Below are 20092 nucleotides of genomic sequence, written 5' to 3'. Positions count from 1 at the left end.
TTTGGCTGCTTTTAAGAATTTGGGTATGAGAGAGTAGGGCACAATATTTTTCCTTTTCTCTTTTTGCTTTGTAATTTCACCCAAAATCATTTTACATGAGTCGCATCTGTTCTAAGTTCACTACTAAAAAGGTAGAAACAGCCTGAAGGGGGCACTGGGTGCCTTCAGCTGAACACACCCTCACCCCACACCTAGAGCCCATTCACTGGAAGGGGCTTGGGCAGAGATGGGCCCCAACACGAAGACCACAGCTCCTGGAGGTGAAGAACCGGCCACGCTAGGAAGTATGGGAGGCAGGAAGGAGCGTGAGGGAGCCGGAAAGAGGCTGGAGAAGCAGAGGCCAATTCCTCAGGAGCCTTGGTGATGTGACTAAGGTGGGGAGTGGGCGGCACAGAAGGGGAAGAACAGATGAGAGTCTTATTTTAGCCAGATCCCTGGTGGCCAAGGTGAGACAGACTGCAGGAGTGGGGAGAGTCACCTCTGGGGCTGGTGGCTGGGAACAGAGGTAGTGTTGACCGCCACCCCCACGTTGGCCCCACCACATGGCCCCCACTCAATCTGGGGAGGAATATTATGTAAAGAACCCCAGGGGCCTAGATCCCACCCCACTGACACCATGGAGGAAGCGAGACCAGCTCTTCTGGAAGCTACCCTCCCCCGCCCATCTCTAATTAATGGCCTCTCTGATTAAATCAGCTCCGCTCTGGGCTGGCATCTCCGGGAACGTGGGACACAGGGGCCATGCTGCAAATGAAACCAATGAATAATAAATGTAACTGCCTAATGCACTCATTTAAAACCAATTTTTAAAGAAATCTTCAAGAAAAGCAATTAATTCCCCTTTAAATTAACGAGTTTGACATTGAAAAAGAACCGATTCCCAGATAAGCCCACTGAGGCACTTTGTACCCGCTTAAAAAAGGGGGGGGGCACAGAGTTAGGGGCCACTTAGGACGTCTGCAGCGCAGCCCTCCTATCCGTATTTACTTGCAGGCAAATCCCCCAAAAGAGCATGGTGCAGGTAGAAGAGTAGTTCACTGGTCTCTCCTACTCCCAAAGTAAGGTCGGGGATAGAGGGCTGCTGATGGTGGAACCACCATCTTTGTCCAAACCCACCCAGCCCTGGAGACGCGCACAGAACGCAGGGCTGGGTGTGGGTGTGCGTGTCACCTCTGCACGTGGGTCGTCCAGCAAATGCCCGAAGCGCCTGGCACCCTAACCTCCCTGTCCCTCTCTCACACACGGAGGCAGGCCCGGTGCTCCTTACCCTTTTGCGTTTGTGGCTTTTGTTCCAACCAAGGATGGACAGGAGGGATACCCGTCCACTCCCAACCCAGGCCAGGATCCTGTGCGCCTTAGGCTGCCTGCCACCACCTCTGACTTGCTCCCTCATGGACGTGTGCCTGGCTAGTGAGGAACTTCGTAGGCCATCCCGTGGCAGTGCCGGCGTTACCCCGAGTGGAGGTGATCCACCCCAGCCCTGCCGTGTGGCCACAGAAGCCTGGGCTGGTGCACATGGCAGAAGGTTGGAAACCGCTCTCCACCCCCCCCCCCGCCCCCCCGCCCCGAGGCATTCTGGGCTGGGAAATGCCAGACCAAGGGGACGGGAGGGAAGACTGCACTGCTGTCACCATCCAGAAGGCCTGGGATTTACGACCCCACCTCCAGGCAGGAGGTGGTGGGTGGGGATGTGGAGCAGGTGAGGGAAGCCAGAGCCACTTCACCATGAATCACGCTGACACCGAGTGGACCCGGGGGCATGTTTAGCTAACAGCGGCATTCCTTTGTCTTTGGGTTTGGGCCGCTGCACAGCTAGACAAAGGGAGGAGAAGGTCCACGGGGGGAGGCGGTCGCACCCGGCCAGGGGGCCTCCCTAGTGTCACACCCTAGGACACACACCTAGGGATAACAGAGTCACATGGCCCCACGCATGCTTGGGCACACACATGCCCAGAGTGACAGAGAATGCCACAAAGACCATTTTCCTGCCAACCCCACACAGGAAAACATACAACACCCCCAGCAGCTTCTCAGCCCCCTGTCCACCCCCTTCATTTCTGCTCCTTCCCAGAGGCTCCAGGGGCCAGGAGGGGTGGGATCGCTCCCGACCCCACAGCACTGCTGGTGCGAATGGGGGTGCTGCTGCCTGCCTGCTGGCCCCCACAGGTGATGGAAGATTCTGCCCGCCGGCCCCCCCCTCCGGGCTGCGGAGTGGATTGCTCTAGAGACCAGCCAGATGGGCTGGCCCAGGTGACTGTTTGAGACACAGCCTTAGGGGCCTCCCCTGGGATGGGGCTGGGCAGGGCTTCTTTTGCTCAGGTCCCCAAGCCCTGCTAGCTTGCCACCCTCCCCCCCACCAATCTGGGATGGTTCCCATTAAATGAGGGGGGCAGAGTGGGCTAAGCCTATAAACTCCTTGATTGGACTGGGCCCCCAGCCCAGGCCCCGGCACAGGGGTAGCTGTGAGGAGGTGACAGAAAGCAGGTGGGCCACACCCACAGGCCACCCGGGAGGTGCCTCGACTGGCTCTGCCATAGGCATCCCGTCTGCTCCAAGACAGCCCTTTCTCCTTGGTCCAGTACAGGGCCTCCCTCCCCCAGAGGGCTGGGCAGGATCCCCACTCTGAGCGGCACCTGGAAGTAGCCCCCCTCCCTTCCTGGCTGGTCCCCTGTTGCTAAGGTAACAGCATGTGAGAAGGAGGCAGGACCCAGGAAGAACCTGCCAGAAGCATTTGTGGTAACAGGAAAGCAGGCCTCAGGGTGCTGGGTGTAATGTGTTCTAGTTGGGAGTGGCTGGCGTCCGGTGGGGAGAGGGCGTGGGTGGGTGGGGGGGTGTGTGTGTACGTGTGTGTCCGTCTGTCCATCCACCCTGACCTGCTGAATCCAGAGAAGTGACGTCAGGGCACTGCCCTAGCATTCTAGGACATTCTCAAACACCCAAGTTTGAGGACCATGGACACTGACTGGCGCCCCACTTCCCTGCTTGGACCCCCCACCCCCACCCCAGGCCCACGATGAAGGGAGGCTTCTCAGGGAGGAGATGCAGCCTGGATACGGGGGACGCTAGGGACGGCGGAAGACAACTGCTCCTGACAGCTCCCCCTCCCCTCAGTGCGGAGGGAACGAGACACAGGACAGCAGAGTAGTGGTTCCAAGTTTAATCGAGGGTGCGAAGGGGGCTGCACTGACCCTCAGTGAGGGCCCCAAGGAGGTGGGCAGCCTGGGCCCCATGCGGAGCACTTGCTTTTTGCGGTTGAATAGAGGAACATAGCATAACCAGAAACAAGGCCGTCCTGCCCCCATCTTGGACCTGGGTGGCGGGGAGAGACGGAGGGGGCAGCTCAGCTGACTAGGGCTTCTCTTTGGGACAGGTCACCCTGACCTCTTCAGTCCGGGAGCCTCCCCACCCACCTGCCCTTCTGAAGTCAATTCCTAAAGGGGAGAGGAGTCTGGCAGGGACAGCCCCAGCTGGGGGCAGAAAGGGAGCCCCCAATGGTGAAGAGCTCCCCTCAGCCATTTTGGGAACAATAAATACTGTGACGTCAGCAGGGAGGGGCACCCGTTGGCCAGGTGACAGCAGGGAGCAGAGTCTGTGGGCCCAGCCACCCGTCCTGCCCCACCCGACCCTGCAGGCCAGGCCTGAGCCACCCACACCCCTCACTCCGTGCGCAGGATGATGTGGATGCCGGAATCCGTGAACACGGGCCCGCTCATCTCCCCTGTCCGCAGTGCAAAGGAGGCATCTTCAAATGGCTTCTGCATCTGACCTGGGGAAGCGTGAGGGATGGTGTGTGAGGGTCAAGGCCCGGCCGCAGGCCAGGACCAGGTGGGGCAGGCAGATGGGGCTCCCAACCTGCGCTGAGCCCTATGCCCATCCATCATGCAGCTTATGGCCCTGTCAGTGGGGCGGCAGGGCCATTAAGGAGGCCCCAGGAAGCCCGAGGACAGCATGAGGGATGGCAGGCAGAGCGGCTTCTGCCACTGGGCACTTGGGAGGCACATCTCGGTGATGAACTTGTCTCCCCGGGCCCCCGTTGCCAGCCCCTGCCGCATCATCTGTCCCACCTGCCTCCTGGGGCAGGCAGGCGGCTGACAGCCCCTTGCTGGCTCTCCCCACACTCCTCACCCCATCCTGGGCCCCTCCCTGATGCTCCGCAGACCCCAGGATGGAGGGGGGAGAGGAGGGAGAGGAGGAGGTGGCCTGATCTGCTCTGCTCCTCCCTTCCCACTGCCTGAGCCAGACAGGCCTAAACTCAGGGCTGCTGATCTGAACTCTCCTCCCCTCAACCCTGCTTCCCCCACTCCTGACGGTGGTGTTGGGAGGGGCATTCTTGGGGACAGGCCCTGGGGCTCTCAGGGGACCCAGCCTTATATCCCTCAACCAGAGGAGAGGCAAATGGCAGCCGGGACCTACCCTGCTGGGTCCATGATGGGGACAACTGCACAGAGAGACCCCGAGACGGACTCCCCACCGCAGGAGGGAAGGACACCAGGCAGAAGCAGCCCCGCCACACCCCCTCCCCAAGCAGGGCGAGAACCTCTGAAGCTTGCGGGACTGTGCTGCCACCTGGTGGTCCCTGAAGGCCTGTGCAGCCAGGGCTGTCCCTCCCAACCTCCGCCGGGCTGGGGGACCCCCACTGACGGGACAGAGCTCCTCTAGGGCTAGGTAGTGCCCACTCCTTGCGCACCTCTGCTGAAGGCACCCAGGTCTCCCCTGGCCTTGGCCGAGCTGCAGTCGCTGAACTGTGAGGCCAGAGATTCAAAGTCTTCCTCTCCTGACTTGATCTTCTGGATGTAGCCTGTGGACATACGTGACACGGGGACATACAGGGAGAGCTTGCATCGAAGGCAGGGCAGGATGGGGTGCAGGGCTCCAGGTGGAGGGTGGCTCTTCACTTGGGACGGGAGGCCTGCAACCCCTGCCCTACTTTGCACACGAGCATGTGTGAACACTCACCTCACACATGTCCCGAACGCTGCCCCCCCAACATGTGTGCACAGTCATACGTGTCCATGAAATGCCTTCCATGTGCAGGCACACGCTGGCCCCGTGGAGGCCTCAGTGCTGGCCTCACACCCCATCCCTCCACCCCTGCTCCCTTTGTCACTCCTAGAGCTCCCCCGCCAACATAACATGAATGTAGCATGACCTCTTCCCACCCCCCCAACACATATTTTGGGGAAAAAAAAATCTACTTCCAGGCCCTGCTGGGGAGGAGAGCAGAAGGCAGGGCAGACACTGAAGAGGGATGCTGGGACCCAGGGCCCCCAGCCAGATCCCCCAGGGCGGTGATGGGGAAATTTTCTAGATGCTTCTAGGAGAAAGGCAGGAGGCCGGGGCACCAGGCCAGCTCTGCCACAGGAGTCGGCTGAATCCTCAGTCCCTGGGCCTCAGTTGTCCAACGCATGGAAATTGGGAGGAAGGCCCAGACTGCTTCCTGGGGCGACATGAAGAGACCACAAGGTAGCCTCGGTGGGACACGTGTCATTCCCATGGGCTACGGCCCCCGAGGCAGCCGACACAGTCTTCTCCCAGCTGCCCTAAAAGGCTGTGTTGGCGTCACCCTGGATTCACCCTCTGTGTAGCACGAACTGTCCCCGTTAGGTACGGATTCTCCCCGGGGGGAAAGGGAGGCTAGGGGCAGCATGCGGGGAGCAGAGCGCGCAGGACTGCGTGTGCCTGGTGGGGAAGAGCCCCCGCTTGCTCTTGAGTTCAGGCGTGAGCCCTTGGAGCCAGAACCCATCCTTTCCTCCTTAAAGGCCCCCTCCCCTGCTCCAACCAGCTACCCTAGCACCCGAATGAGCGGCCACTGCGTGGGCTCCCAGGACACCCAGCCCCCGACCACCAGAATGGCCCCTCACCTCGAGCTGGTCCCACATGGGTTCCCAGGCAGCTACTCTCCTAGGGACATTCCGCACACCCACCCAGCCCACACTGGACGTGAGGATCACCTTGGCATACCTGCCAGGGGACTTCTCAACACCACCATGACACTTCCATCCACTGCTTCTGTCTGAGCACCACGGGGACACTACTGGTTAATCTACCTGGCGCCCTGAGGCCCAGACACCCAGCCAGGCCATCTGCTGGAAGCTGAGCTAGTACAAACCTCGCTAGGACCACAATCGAAACATCACACCCGGGACAACACACTTACCGGCCCATCTTGCACAGGACGTCAGCGATCGGTGTCCTGGTATCTGATCTGCTTGGCTGCTTCCACGGCTGGCCCCACGTCACCCCTGCCTTCCCCATGTCCCTGTCACTCTTGTCATGTCCTGGCCATCCCGTTGCCTCTGAAGCATCAGTCACTTGCCAGCAGGCCACAGTGACACACAGCCCAGTCCCTGGCACAGGGACCTTGACAGACGTCACCGGCTGTCACATTCTCCTTTCCATGAGGGCTGTGCGTCTCAGTGCTAAGGATCCCCCTGTGTCTGTGTGATCTGCCCATCCCTGGGCCCCCTCGCCTGGTCTGGTCATCAGTGTGATACGCTGCCTGGTCAGAAGCCTTGCCAACGCGACACAAGCCCCGCCCTCTGTGGGCAGTGGTGGCGGCCGCCTGGAATGCCCTGCGGTGGCTGAACATGCCCTGGGCTGCGGGGGGGCCCCCCCTGTGCCAGCTGCACCCACCGTGATCCACCCTGAAGCGGGCATCACCAAGACACCACCCTCCTCCTCCGCTCCCTGGACTTCCGGCCATCCGTCCGCCTCACCTGCGCAGCCTCGAGATTCCTCCCCCTCTCCCCTCTGTCTGGACCTCAAACCACGGGCCAGGGAATCCTGAGCACACAGGGCTCCCCGCGGTCCCTGCCTGCCACCCGAAGTGCAACTGTCCACGCATGCCCAGCACCTGCGGCGCCAGGTCCCGCCCCGAGCCCCGCCCGAGCACCACGCGGTCGCCCTCTCCGGGGGCTGGGGCCGTGAGTCAGCAGGGATGCCCCTGAGCCTAGACGGCCTAGCTAAGGTACACAGACACAGGTATCAGCCAAGCCTTTGCCTGCCATCGCTCACAGCACCCAAACCTTCCTCTGACCAGCCAACTCAGAAAACATTCGGCTTGGAGAGAAGCCTCAAATGATTAAAAAACAAACAAAAAAAACCCCCACTCCTTTCTAGAAGCCGATTTTCAGGAGTCTGGCCACAAGCCAAGATGCAAGGGAACCCTCAGACCCCTGTGCATCCCGTGGGCTCAGGATTACCCCATCTCCCGGGACATCTCTCCCAGTCCTGCTCTGCCCCCACCACCTCCAGGCCTCTGCTTAATGGTCTCTTCCCGCAGGAAGCGCCTGTGTTGTCCTCTGGCCTCACCCAGGAGCCTTTCCTAAGACCCTGCCATGTGAGGCGCCTCCCTGCGTTTGCCAGTGTCCTGTCTGTGTGTCTGTCACCCGCCTCATGCTGGGAAGGCAGGGCCGGTTGTCCTTGCTCACCGCTGCGCTCCCGGCACCCGGCTCTGTGCACAGAACAGGTGCTCGCTAATGCCGAAGGGATTCATGAATAAATGAGACAGAAACGGGCCACGGGGAAGGAGGGAGCGGGATCTTTAGGCAGGAACGCTGGAGCCTCATGTCTTTTCCCTGTGCACCTCACATCAAAAGGCCCAAAAGGGGGAGAAAAGGAAGCACCTAGCACACGCGCGTCGTCCCCCCGCCCCCGCCCACCCCGCAAGGCCCTGGCCTGGCCCGCCTGCCTCAGCACCCCTCACCAAGACGGCACCCATCCAACGGGGCTCCCGTTGAGAGAGCGGCAGAGCTGGGGGCGGCCTCTCAAGGAGCTCCGAGTCTGAAGCAAGGAACTCCCACCTGCTTTGGGGAGTCCAGGAGCCCTTGAAACTGGCTGAATGACAGAAGGGCACCTGTCGCAGTGGGTAGATCACAGGCTGGCCTGCTCAGTGCGTCTCTGAGGCCGAGGAGGCCAAACTCTGGATGCCCGCTACCGCATTCAGACCTCAGCTCTACCCCTCCTGAGCTCAGTGACCTTGGTGGCTGACTACCTCTTGGAGCCTCACTTGCCTGGTCTGTAAAATCGGCTGACAGCAGCTCCCACCTTGGAGGGCCACCAGGAGGGGTAGTTCCTGCTGGCACAGTGCCTGGTGCAGAGCAAGCTCCTGATAGTTACTAGTTGTCTGTCCCTGTGTTAGGGACTGAATTGTGTCCCCCCCATATTCATACGTTGAAGCCCCAATCCCCAGTGTCACTGTATTTGGAGATGGGCCTTCATGCAAGTGATCAGGGTTAAATGAGGTCATAAGGGAGGCCCCTGATCCCACAGGATTAGTGTCCTTACAAGAAGAGACACCAGAGAGCTCCATGTCTCATTCCCCACGTGCACACGCCAAGGAAAGGCCACATGAGCACACAGCGAGAAGGCAGCGGTCCATAAGCCAGGAAGAGAGTCTTCACCGGAAACTGAATTGGTCTGAACCTTCACCTCAGACTTCCAGCCCCAGAACTGTGGGAAATAAATCCCCAACCTGTGGTATTCTGTTATAGCACCCCAAGCTAATACACCATAGTTATTTAGGGGAAAGTGAGTAAACAAACTGGGTGGTCTCTGAGTCTGACTCTTTTTTTTTTTTTAAAGGAGGGGACGGGGAGAGAGAATCCTAAGCAGGCTCCACGCCCAGCGCAGAGTCCAACAGGGGGCTTGATCTCACGAGCCTGAGATCGTGACCTAAGCCGAAATCAAGAGGTGGATGCTTAACTGACTGAGCCACCCAGGCGCCCCTAGAAAGGTTTAGAGACAAACTAGGGAAGGGGCCTGGACAGGGCAAGAGCTGACCGGATTAGATCTGCTGTCCCAGACGACCCAAGATCCAGCAGGAGGGGCCCCGAGAGACCAGAGACCCAGCCTGAAGCCAGCAGGCTTCACCGATCTTGGGTGAGGATACTAGGCCAAAGGTGCTCACTGACCCTCAGACCCTGGGCATGAGGACTGCTGCTCACACCAGGGCCTCCCTGGGACCCTTAAGTCCTCGGCACGGTTGTGTGCTGAGGGAGTTGCTCCTTCCACTGGGGCCTCCCTGGGACCCTCAGGCCCTGGGCCTGTGGGGCTGGAGGGATGGGGAGCAGGTGGAGAGGGCTTCTCCACAGCCTGGCCTCCTTAGACAAGGACACTGGCAATGACAGGCAGCTGGTCCTCAGATCCCTGACAGGGCCTGGCCACAGCCCAGCAGCTGCAGAAGAAAAGGAGCCTCAGCAGAAAATGCGGACGTGCTGGTTCCTACTGCAGGCAGCCTGTCCCCTCGGGGAAGTGGGGAGCACTGGACCTAAATGGGTACTGATGAGATTCGAGCCTCCAATCCTCATCTCCTGGTCACCTGGAACCAGCCCAGGACAGAGGGAACATCCTCTTTCACAGAAGAGAAAACCAGGCCTGGACGCCCCAAGCTTGCTGACACGGCACATGAGTGAGTGGTTACGAAGCGCACCGTCTCACTGCGCTCTAATGATCCCTCATCCCAGCCCCATCTCAAGGCACTGAGTAAGCAGGCCAAAGTCACTGTAGGGTGTACATGTGGAGCCCACCAGGCTGCCCACAGCTCTTTCAGGAAGCAGCAGACGCTCTGTCCTGACCTTGGCCGCCAACCACACATGCCTGAATGACCGGGGTCCAGTGTAGACAGCAAGCGCCTGGCACTGAGCCCACGGCTCTGCTGGGCAGTCCGCCGCTGGCCAGCCCCTGGATCTCATGGCCGTCCTGCCCCTGTTCTACAGATGATGCAGCCAAGGCTCTGAGACACTTTCCCAAGGCCACATGGCTGGCACCAGGCTCCATCTGTGTGTGACTCCAGGATGAGCCACACTGGTTCTGACCTCACCCCTCCCTGCCCAGCTAACCTGTTACCCAGTCCTGATTCTGCCTCTGGACCTCTCCAGAATCTGCTCCCCCACCCCTCCCCGGCCCATCAGGTCCTCCCACAGCTTCCCCCAGGCCATCTGCGCAGGTCCGTGCGTCCAGCCCTTGCTAACATGCCCGAGTCTGCACTGACTTAGGGTTAGGCCCCAGGGCCCGGCTGCTTCCTGGGAGCACCTCCCCGATCCCCCTTCTCTAACACCTAAGCTGACCTCAGCAACCCCCAGGCTCCTGCCACAGTGTCAGCTCACCGGGCACACACTTGTCCCTCCTGGAGACGGGGAGGCACCCTCACCTGCCCCTCTCAGGCAATCCCCATGGCCTGACAGCCCTCCTTCCCAGGCACGCTCAGATCTCCCCGTGCCCTCCTGCCATCTCTTGCCAGGATGGTCCCAAAGGTCTCCGTCTCTGGCCTGGCTGCTCTGCTGAACCCAGACCCCTCTCCTAGTTGCCCCCCAACGGCTCTCCCTTGGGCCCCTCAGACTTAGTGAGTCCCTCCCCAGACTGCGCCTCTTCCCAAGTCCCCTCCACCAGTGGAGACTCAATCTCCAAATGCCTGTTGCCTCTTGCTCACTCTTGCGGGTCCAAAAGCCTCAGAACAGAGACCACTTGAGCTGGGAAGACCCAAGTCACCACGTGATCCTCTGGGCTTTCCCCACCCACTTCCTCCTCTTCCCCCTCAGGCAGCCAGACCCCCTCATCGCTCACTGCTAGACCCAACCACCAGGGCTCTGGGCCCTCCAGCTTCCCTGGCCCTTCACACTCCGGCCACACAGCTCTTTCCTGAAAGCAAAGCACTGCAGAACCGTCCCCCCGTCATATGTGGCCATGTTTCCTGCCATCTCCAGAAAGGACCCAAACTCTTCACCTCACTTGGGGCCCCCCTCAACCTTGCTGGGACATGCCCTTGCAGGGTCTCATCCCCCCTCAGTCCCCCGCATGGCCTTCCCCGGGGTCCTGGCCATGGCCTTGCCCCAGGCTTTTACTTCTGCCACTTCCTCTGCTGGGAATCCTTCTCACTTCCCATTGGTTCCTGAAACAAGGCTGTGAGCACTGACTGTAGGCCAGGCCGTGTGTAGAGCGGTGGGAATGCGGTGGGAAGAGAGCCAGTCCCTGTCCCCACGGAGCTCAGGAGGCGAGCTCTTTAATCTGCCTTCCAGATTCTGTGCATGAACTCTGCTCCTCTCTATAATGCTGAGGTGTGAGGCTCACAGAGGCCAGACACCGTGCGGGGGTGGGGTGGTGGGGGTGGTGTGGTGGGTGGGTTTAAGTAATATCCTGGAAGCCAAATACTGGACCAAGGGATGTGACAGTAAAACAAGAGCCAATACTGACCGAGTGTGCACTTTGCCAGGCCTGTGCTCATAACAACAATCATCATGACCGCTAGCAATTAGAGAACATTTACTAGACACCAGAACTGTTATTCATGCTTCACTGCACTAGGTCAGAGTCTTCACAACTACCCTATGAGGTGTAGGTTCTGTTATCAAAACATGAATTTTACAAATGAAAAGACAGGTTCAGAGATGTTAAGTAACTTGCTCAAGGTCACACAGCCAGGGCTGGGCAGAGCCAGATGGGCACTCAGGCTGGCTGGGTCTGGGTGAGGCACTGGGTCATGTGTGGTAAGAGCAGCGCAGGAAGGGTCTGGGGTCTGTGGTGGCAGAGCCTGAATGATGACACCACATGTGAGATCCAGACCAGCACTGTCCAACGGAACTTCCTGTAAGGATGGAAATATTTTAGATCTGCACTAAGATGGCAGCTGCTCGCCACATGTGGCTAGTGAGCACTTCCAAGTCTGGCCAGTGTGTGAGGAACCAATCTCCAATATGACTTAGTTTTAATTAATTTACACGGAAACAGCCCCGTGTAGGTAGCGGCGGCCATGCCGCGCAGCTCTATACCAGGGATCTGCAACTGACAGCCGTAATGGGCGACATGCTGCTGTTTATCATAAAGTTTTATTGACACGCACGCACACACCTGCTTATGTACATATCAGGCTGCTATCAATTACAAAGCTGAGATGTACGGTCTCAAAACCTAAAATATTCACCATCTGGCCTTTTAAGAAAAAGTTTGTGTACTCACCACTGCTCTAGACGGTGGAGGAAACAGAACAGAGACAGGAACAATGTCCTCTCTCAGGGCAGAGGTAAGTCACCGACTGCTAGCAAGTTCTACGTTGCTACCTTTCCAACCTCCTTCCCGACCCACCCACCTATGTGCCCCAGAACCCTGCTTGATGACATTACCGTCAACAATAGCTCTCAATGACTAAGGGCCTACTGGGCACCAAACACCCTCACCTCGCTGAATTGGCCCGATGGGCCTCGGAGGCAGGTATGTGACGACGCTCATTTTACAGAGGTGAAAACTGAGTCTCAAGGAGGTTACGCAAGTCCCCCAAGGTCCTGGAGCTTACGGGGCATAGCTACCATCCGAACCCAGGTCTGCCAGCCCCCAAGGCTGGGTCCTCCCCTCCTAACCTGGCTCACCCTCAAATGCCAGACAGAAAGAAAAGGAGAGGCAGCTGTGTGGCCCAGGCTCATGTCATGTTCAGGCACTTTCGGGTCAGCCAACGCTGACGGCTGAGTTGGCTGGGGTGCAGGATCTTGTGTGATGTCTACAAGGCTGGTTCCGGCTCCCAAGGAGAGGACACCCCCCACCCCCATCCTCCCCCCTAACCTGTTTCCAGCCCTGCTCACCATTAATCAGCTCCAGGGCCTCCTCCTTGGTCCTGGTGATCTTCTCCTGCCGCCAGGACGAAGGCCGCCGTGACTGGCTGTGCTTGACGAGCAGGTGTGAGCAGCGGACCCTGGTGGGCTCCCCCTGTCCATTTTTGCTGCCACTGCTGCTGTTGCCACTTGGCCGCTCCCACTGGCTGGCATTGGTGATGTGATTGAAGTAGTATACCCGGCCTGGAGGGGGGGGGGCAGGGATTCAGTGGGGACCTGCTCAAAGGACACCACTGTGAGGCCAAGACAAGGCACTGGCCAGTGGGATGCCTTCGTTCAACAAATCCACTGTGTCCACCACGTGCCACAGGCCCTTAGGGAGCTGACATTCTAGATGCTGGGACAGACAGGTACCCGACAAGCAAATAAGACAATGTAGTAACTTCAGTTATTGGAGACTTCAAGGAGGAAAATAACCCAGAGTGACAGGAGAGAGGAAGCCGGGGGGGCGGGGGGGACAGGGAGTGGTTCGGAGCATGTACTGGGTGGCCAGGCTGCCTGTTCAAATCCGGCTCTGTCACCTCTGTCACTCACTATGTGAGCTACCCTCTCTGGGCCTCGATTTTGTCACCTGTAAAATGTAGATTAACAACAGTCCCTGCTTGTAGGGTTGTTCTAAGGACTGAGAGAGCTCACAGCTCTTGCCACACTTAGGGTAGTGCCTAGGACACACTAGGAGTGTGACAGCTATCATCTCCATTTTACAGACGACAGAAATGAGGCCTCACCTTCCACGTCTTTGGTAATGTTTTCTGAGTGTACACTCTACTCCAGGCACACATGGTTGGAGGCAGTCACGAAAGCTCTGTTCTTAACCTGCACCCGGTGCACAGGGCTGCACAACTAGGGACCAGCGTTCCTGGGGGCCAGATGTTACCCAGGGCCTGAGGAGCAGTAGGAGTGAAGGCTGCAAGCGAGAAGAGTGAAGTAGGACCCAGGAGAGCCCAGGCATCATTCCAGGGGCTGAGATTTTGCCTGGGTTGCATGGATGACTTGCACCCAGTACCGTGAAGAGCTGAATGTCACCCCTGAGGAAAACCACCAGGGTGGAATCCAGCATAAATGGCAAGAGAGGGGGCCCAGAACTGGGTAGGGCATGAGATTCATGCTGCAGGTTGCAGCCACAGAGCAGGGCTGGAGCAGGCTGGGTGAGAGCTGAGCCAGTGACTGACTTTAAAAACTTAGCAATGGCCTCTATCTCCCTGAACCTTGGTTTTCTCATCTGAAAAGTGGGGGTGAAGTGGCAGAATTAAGGGCATAACTTCACAGGGTTAATGTGGAGAATAGTGACGATATACGGGAAGTGCTCACCAGAGGGCCTGGCATTCAATTAACAGAAGTCATTGTGACTGTGATTTTTATGGGTTATGGAGGCAGTGCGGTGAGATGCTGGGCCCTCCTCACTAGTCTGCAGTGACAAGGGCAGGGGGCTCTGCAGTCAGACTTCTAATCCAGCCCCCACCCCCTGGAATGAATGACCTTGGGTGAGTTCCTTAAGTTTCCAACCTCAGTTTCCTCACCTGCAAAATGGGGGTAATAACTACCTACCTCCCAGAGTTGTGGTCATTCAGAGAGAGAACACACTTAAAACACACTTGGCACAATGCTGGGCGGTGAGATGAACGTGCCCTATTACTGATACTATTATTGTGGATAAGCCTTAAATCGGGCTCCCAGCACAGGGTCCATCCTCAGGCAGACTACCACCGGGCGGATCCGGCAGACTCAGCATTAGATGGGGTGGGGATGGCAGGCGGGTTAGCAGGAGGAGGTTGTGGACCCGAGGCCGGGCAACACCCTGGGGCCACGCCCTGAGCATGGGGTTGGGGTGTCCTTCCCCGGGGGTACCTCCCGGGCCCAGCGGAGTGCAGAAACGTTCCCCGGGGACGTCAGGTGCATCAGGCCAAAAGGTGTCAGCCGGATCGGCAGGGCCAGGGCCATCACCCAGGGGAGTGCAGCGGGATCACCCGCCCTTCACCACCCCGGCAGCGCGCTGGGTCTCTCCGGCCCCGCCCCTTGCCTCAGTTTCCTCCGGTATCCCCGCTCCTGAGGTTCGCAGCCCCCACGGGGCGGGCCCGGGCCGTTACCCTGGGAAGACGCGGAGAAGCCAAGACCCCACGGGAATCGGGCGGCGCCGCCGCGCCCGAGGGGCGAGCTCGAGCCCTGCTTCCGCGGGCCCGCGCGGCCCCGCCCCAGCCCCGACCCCCGCGGCACCTGAGCTGCGGCTCATGCGCTTCTCCCAGCCGGGCGGCAGCTTCTCCTCGTCCGCCATCTTCCCTCCTGCCGCAGCGCCCGCTCCGCCTCCTCCGCACCGCCTATGCCGCCCGCGCCCGCCCACTGCCGCCGCTGATTGGCTCGGTGCGCCTTGCACCGGGGCCTGGAGACGATGCTCATTGGGCACCCTAACAGTCCAGAGAGGCTTTCAGGCTTTCTATTGGGTAACAGCGAGACTGGGCGGATCCTCCCCGCATTTTACCTGGGTTCCGCCCCCGTACGGCCTCACCCGGATCCCGCCCCCTTCCTCACTCGGCCCCTAACTGGTAGGGAGGGGACTGGAGCCCGTCCTTCTCGACACCTTTGGTGAGCATCAAAGAAGTCCAGACCCCTCCTTTGCGTCCTTCGCCGCAGGCCCCATCCGATTGGCTACTGCGGCAGTAATTCCCGCCTTCCTAAACCGTTCCCAGAGGCCCGCACCCTCCATGCGGAAGTGTCTGGGTGGTTAGGCGGTGACGGCAGCCCACGAGGTACTTGAAAGAGGCGGTGCTACCTTAGCTGTTGCCTTAGCAACGTAGTTGCCTTGGTGATGAGCGGCGAAGAACCCAGAAGCCTAAATTTGGCTCCTCCATCCTCCCTCTTCCCACCTGTTTCCTCCAGATGTCCAAAGCTATGCCCCCACTTTTTTTTTCTTTTGGAAGACTAACCCTTTACCTATGCCACTGACCCAAACATCTTGTACTTCCTTTGGAAGCTACTTTACTTATTCCCTCTCAGTCTGGCTCCTGCCTCCTTCTTAGGTGACTGGTGGGTGTTGGCAGGGACACTTAGCTGGGGACACAGGAGGACGTGCCGGTAGGAGGATGATGAACTCAGTTTGAATCGATTTAAAATTGAGTGTGGCACCTGTGGGACACCGAGGAGATGCCTGCGGACAGGCTGGAGATAGATAATGAGAAGCAAAGACACCAACAGGGAAGGGTTCAATGATAGTTTATCTATAACTAGACCCTTATGTGACCATTAAAAAGAATGAGGCGCAGTCATATGAAACACAGGGAAACATGTCTACAAGAAATCTGAGACAGGATGTAGTAGGCTAAGAGCATTCAGGGGCCAGATTGCTGGGTTCAAAGCCTGGCCCTCCATTTGCTATGGCCTTGAACAAATTACTTAATCTCTGTGCTTCAGCTTCTCCCTCTGCAAATGAGGATAAGAATATGTATCTTAGGGCGCCTGGGTGGCTCAGTTGGTTAAGCGACTGCCTTCGGCTCAGGTCATGATCCTGGAGTCCCGGGATCGAGTCCCGCATCGGGCTCCCTGCTCAGCAGGGAGTCTGCTTCTCCCTCTGACCCTCTTCCCTCTCGTGCTATCTCTCATTCTCTCTCTCTCAAATAAATAAATAAAATCTTTAAAAAAAAAAAAGAATATGTATCTTATACATACCTTTGATGCAAAGGTTAAATGAGTTAATTTGTAGAATGCTATCAAAAGTGTCTGGCCCATAGCAAGAATATGTGTTTGATGGGTGAAAACAAAAGCTAGTCACAGTACAGCACAGCAATTATAGTATGTATGAAAGCATAGCAAAACAAAACAAAAAATCAACAAAAACTAATTGAAAAGAATTAGATCCCTTATAGAAAGATATCAAAGCATTAAAAAAGCATAAAATGGAAGCATACTGTTCAGTATGAGTAGTATATGTATAATTATCTCAATTGTGTAAAAACTGTATAACAAAATTTCTGGATTCATTCAAATATGTTAATGACTACCACTGGCAATTCAGGTGAAGGAAAAATTGAGGAATGTAAGTTTCAATATAACATTTTGATTTTTTTACAAGCACATAATAATCATAACCGTAATCCTTATTTTTTATTTTTTATTTTTTAAAGATCTTATTTATTTATTTGACAGAGAGAGAGAGAGAGAGACAGTGAGAGAGGGAACACAAGCAGTGGGAGTTGGGGAGGAAGAAGCAGGCTTCCTGCTGAGCAGGGAGCCTGATATGGGGCTCGATCCCAGGACCCTGAGATCATGACCTACGCCGAGGGCAGATGCTTAATGACCGAGTCACCCAGGCGCCCCTCCATAATCTTTTTAAAAAAGATGATTTTCAACTTAGCACAGAATTGCAAAAATAGTGTAGATTTTTCATCTACCCTTTACCCAGCCATCCTTTATATTAACACCTTACATAATAACAGAACGGAGATGGGGCTCCTGGTTGGCTCAGTTGGTGGAGCATGGGACTCTTGATCTTGGTGTTGTGAGTTCGTACCCCACATCCTGTGTAGAAATTGCTTAAAAATAAAGTCTTAAAAAAAAATAGAACAGAGATCACCAGGGGTCACTTTTACCCCCAGGGGACATTTGGCAATGTCTTAAGACATTTTTGGTTGTCACAAATGGTGGGTAGGGAGGTGCTGCTGGCATTTAGTGGGCAGAGGCCAGGGATGTTGTTGAACATCTTACAATGCACAGCAACCCCAACAAAGAATTATCCAGCCCCAATGTCAACTGTGTCAAAGCTGAGAAATCCTGCCGTAGAATAATTATCAAACATTTGTAAATACTATCGGAAATCAACATTAGTACAATACCATTAATTAAATAGAAAAGAATTTCCCGTTTTCCCACTAACATTCTTTTTATGTTCCAGGACACACATTGTCATTGTTAGTTTCCTCCAGTACATGACATTTTTTAGGTCTTTTCTTGTCTTTCACGACCTTTGATACTTTCAGAAAGCAGAATGTCCCCCATTCTGATGTTTTGCCATGATAGGGTTTGTCTGATATTCTCATGATTTGATTAAGGTTACATGTTATTGGGAAGGTTATCACAGCGACAGTGTGCCCTTCTCAGTGCATCATACCAGGTGATCAATGATGTTGCATTGTTTTACTTTTATTAAGGCATCTTTTGCTGTGTAACAAATTACCCCACAATTTAGTGGATTAACATTTATTATTTCACAGTTTCTATGGGTCAGGAATCCAGGCACAGTTTAGCCGGTGTCAGCAGGAATGGCTGTGGTCTCATCTGAAGGCTTGATTGGGGCAGGATCTACTTCCAAGCTCCTTCATGTGGTTGCTTTCAGGATTTAGTTGCTAAGGTGATCACGGACTGAGGAACAGATTTCCTCACTAGCTTTAGCTGGGGGCCTCTCCATGAGGCAGCTGGCTTTCATCGATGAACAAGTGGGAAAGCAAGACAGCAAGCAAGACAAAAGCCGCATTCCCTTTGCAACTTAATCTCAGAAGTGATATCCCATTACTTTTGCCATGTTCTATTTGTTAGAAGCTAGATCTGGTCTATGCTCAAGAGGAAGGGATTATACAAGGAGGTGAATACCAGGACAAGAGAATCATTAGGGACCACCTTAAGAATCTGCCTCCCGGGGCGCCTGGGTGGCTCAGTTGGTTAAACCGCTGCCTTCGGCTCAGGTCATGATCCCAGGGCCCTGAGATCGAGCCCCACATCGGGCTCCCTGCTCATGCAGGAAGCCTGCTTCTCCCTCTGCCTGCCGCTCCCCCTGCTTGTGCTCTCTCCCTCTCTCGCTATCTCTCTCTGTGTGTCAAATAAATAAATAAAATCTTTAAAAAAAAAAAAGAATCTGCCTCCCACTTGTGATGATTAACTTTGATCACTTGGTTAAGACAGTATCTAAACTTACTATTTTTCTCCTTGTGATGGATTTACTATTTTCCTCTTCCTCTTTGTAAACTTACTATTTTCCTCTTTTTGGGAGATACTTTGAGACTGTGCAAATATCCTACTTCTGCTTAAACTTTTGCCCACCAATTTTAGCATGTATCAATATTTCTTTGTCTACAGCAATTATTACTATGGTGATGCAGTGGTGATTTCTTATTTCCTTCTTTCCTTCTACATTTAAACTGCAATTCTTTTGTAATAAAGAATTGTCCCTTCTCCCCCATTTATTTACATATTCAATTATTTATTGATACGAGCATGGGCTCAAAGATATTTATTCTTTTGATCATAGTCCAATATTATTATTTGGTTGTTCAGGTTGTTCCAAATTTGGCCACTGGGAGCTCTTTCACAGGTTGGCTTCTGTGCCCTTTCTACATGCTCTCACCCTCTTTGAGCACTTCCTACTTCGTGGCATCACAAGATATTCCAGGCTTAGCTTGTATATTCTCTGTCCTAGTTCTGGGAACCAATCACTTCTATAAGGCTTGGTTCCTTTCACTGGAGAATGGTATTTAGAAACCAAGATCTAGGTGCTGGGTATGCCCATTGTTACTGGGGTGTCACTGCTTCTGGTCCAAGTGGATAAAGCAAGGAAATATAAACATACATATCTGCATTTCTTCATGTCTGTATACATACTAAACTAAAAAGTTTAGTTTTTAGTATAAGTCCATACTGATGCCTCCAACTCTAATCCAGCCTCACAGGGTTTATTCTAGCTACCTCCTTTCATCCCACCTTGTTTTATTTGTAACTTCTTCCTCTAGCAGTGAGAAATCTGGCTCTCACTATCTACAATATATTTACCCATTCGTTCAACCGTGTGTGTGTGTGTGTGTGTGTGTGTGTGTGTATGTGTGGTATTATACGTACAAAAGTAGTTCTGGAACTGCTTAATCATAATGCTGTGAGGAATTTATTTAATTAGAGTACAGGGTTTATGTATAATTCTTTTTTATCTTTAGCCTTACAGTATCCAGTTAAAATACTTTTTCCAGGGGTGCCTGGGTGACTCAGTCATTAAGCGTATGCCTTCGTCTCAGGTCATGATCCCAGGGTCCTCGGATCAAGCTTGGATCAAGCCCTGCATCGGGCTCCCTGCTCAGCAGGGAGCCTGCTTCTCCCTACCCCTCTGCCTGCTGCTTCCCCTGCTTGTACACTGTCAAAAATTAAAATAAAATCTTTAAAAAAAAAACTTTTCCCAGTTATTTAGGTTAGCTCCTTTCTTCCCAACCCCTTTTGGTGTGGTCATGTGATTCACTTATAATACAGGCAGATTAATTTGACAGCCTACATTCCATCTTTCTTCCTACATCCTCGTTGACAAAAGCAAAGTCCTTCATCCACCACTACAGTTCCACACAGGGGTGTGCCATCATCACAAAAATCCCTCCATACTTCCTTTTTATGTAAAAAAAGCAAAACAAACAAGTACCAATAAACTAATGAAAAGGAATGAGACAATTTATATGGAAAGGTGAAAAATAAAGCATAAAAAAGCAAGCTACTGGGGTGCCTGGCTGGCTTTGTCGGTGGAAAATGTGATTTGA

The 20092-nt window shown here is 55.0% G+C and overlaps 1 protein-coding gene across 1 annotated transcript; it reads right to left on the bottom strand.

The window, feature by feature from the left end:
- Positions 1-3142: 3142 nt before the first annotated feature.
- On the bottom strand, positions 3143-14971 carry PIN1 (peptidylprolyl cis/trans isomerase, NIMA-interacting 1). The gene is made up of 4 exons (XM_025863176.2): positions 14814-14971; positions 12570-12782; positions 4688-4798; positions 3143-3766 (listed from the first exon to the last, which is right to left on the bottom strand). Exons 1-4 carry the CDS (start codon positions 14869-14871, stop codon positions 3657-3659), a joined length of 492 nt encoding a protein of 163 aa, XP_025718961.1. The 5' UTR covers positions 14872-14971; the 3' UTR covers positions 3143-3656.
- Between the last annotated feature and the right edge of the window lie 5121 nt (positions 14972-20092).

This window comes from Callorhinus ursinus, unplaced genomic scaffold, assembly GCF_003265705.2.
Source record: "Callorhinus ursinus isolate GAN/ISIS: 27379988/994484 unplaced genomic scaffold, GSC_fseal_2.0 scaffold82, whole genome shotgun sequence".
Taxonomy (NCBI): Eukaryota; Metazoa; Chordata; class Mammalia; order Carnivora; family Otariidae; genus Callorhinus; species Callorhinus ursinus.
The sequence above is the reverse complement of the archived record's forward strand: the minus strand, read 5'-3'. Positions and strand labels throughout refer to the sequence as shown.

Bases quoted from the DNA above. Each gene is read 5' to 3' on its own strand.
- PIN1 (XM_025863176.2), bottom strand. From the start codon at position 14,871: ATGGCGGACGAGGAGAAGCTGCCGCCCGGCTGGGAGAAGCGCATGAGC. The intron at 4,799-12,569 runs GTGAGCAGGGCT...GTATGTCCACAG, and splicing joins GGCCCTGGAGCTGATTAATG to GCTACATCCAGAAGATCAAG. The intron at 3,767-4,687 runs GTGCGCAAGGAG...ACGCTTCCCCAG, and splicing joins CCTGGGTGCCTTCAGCAGAG to GTCAGATGCAGAAGCCATTT.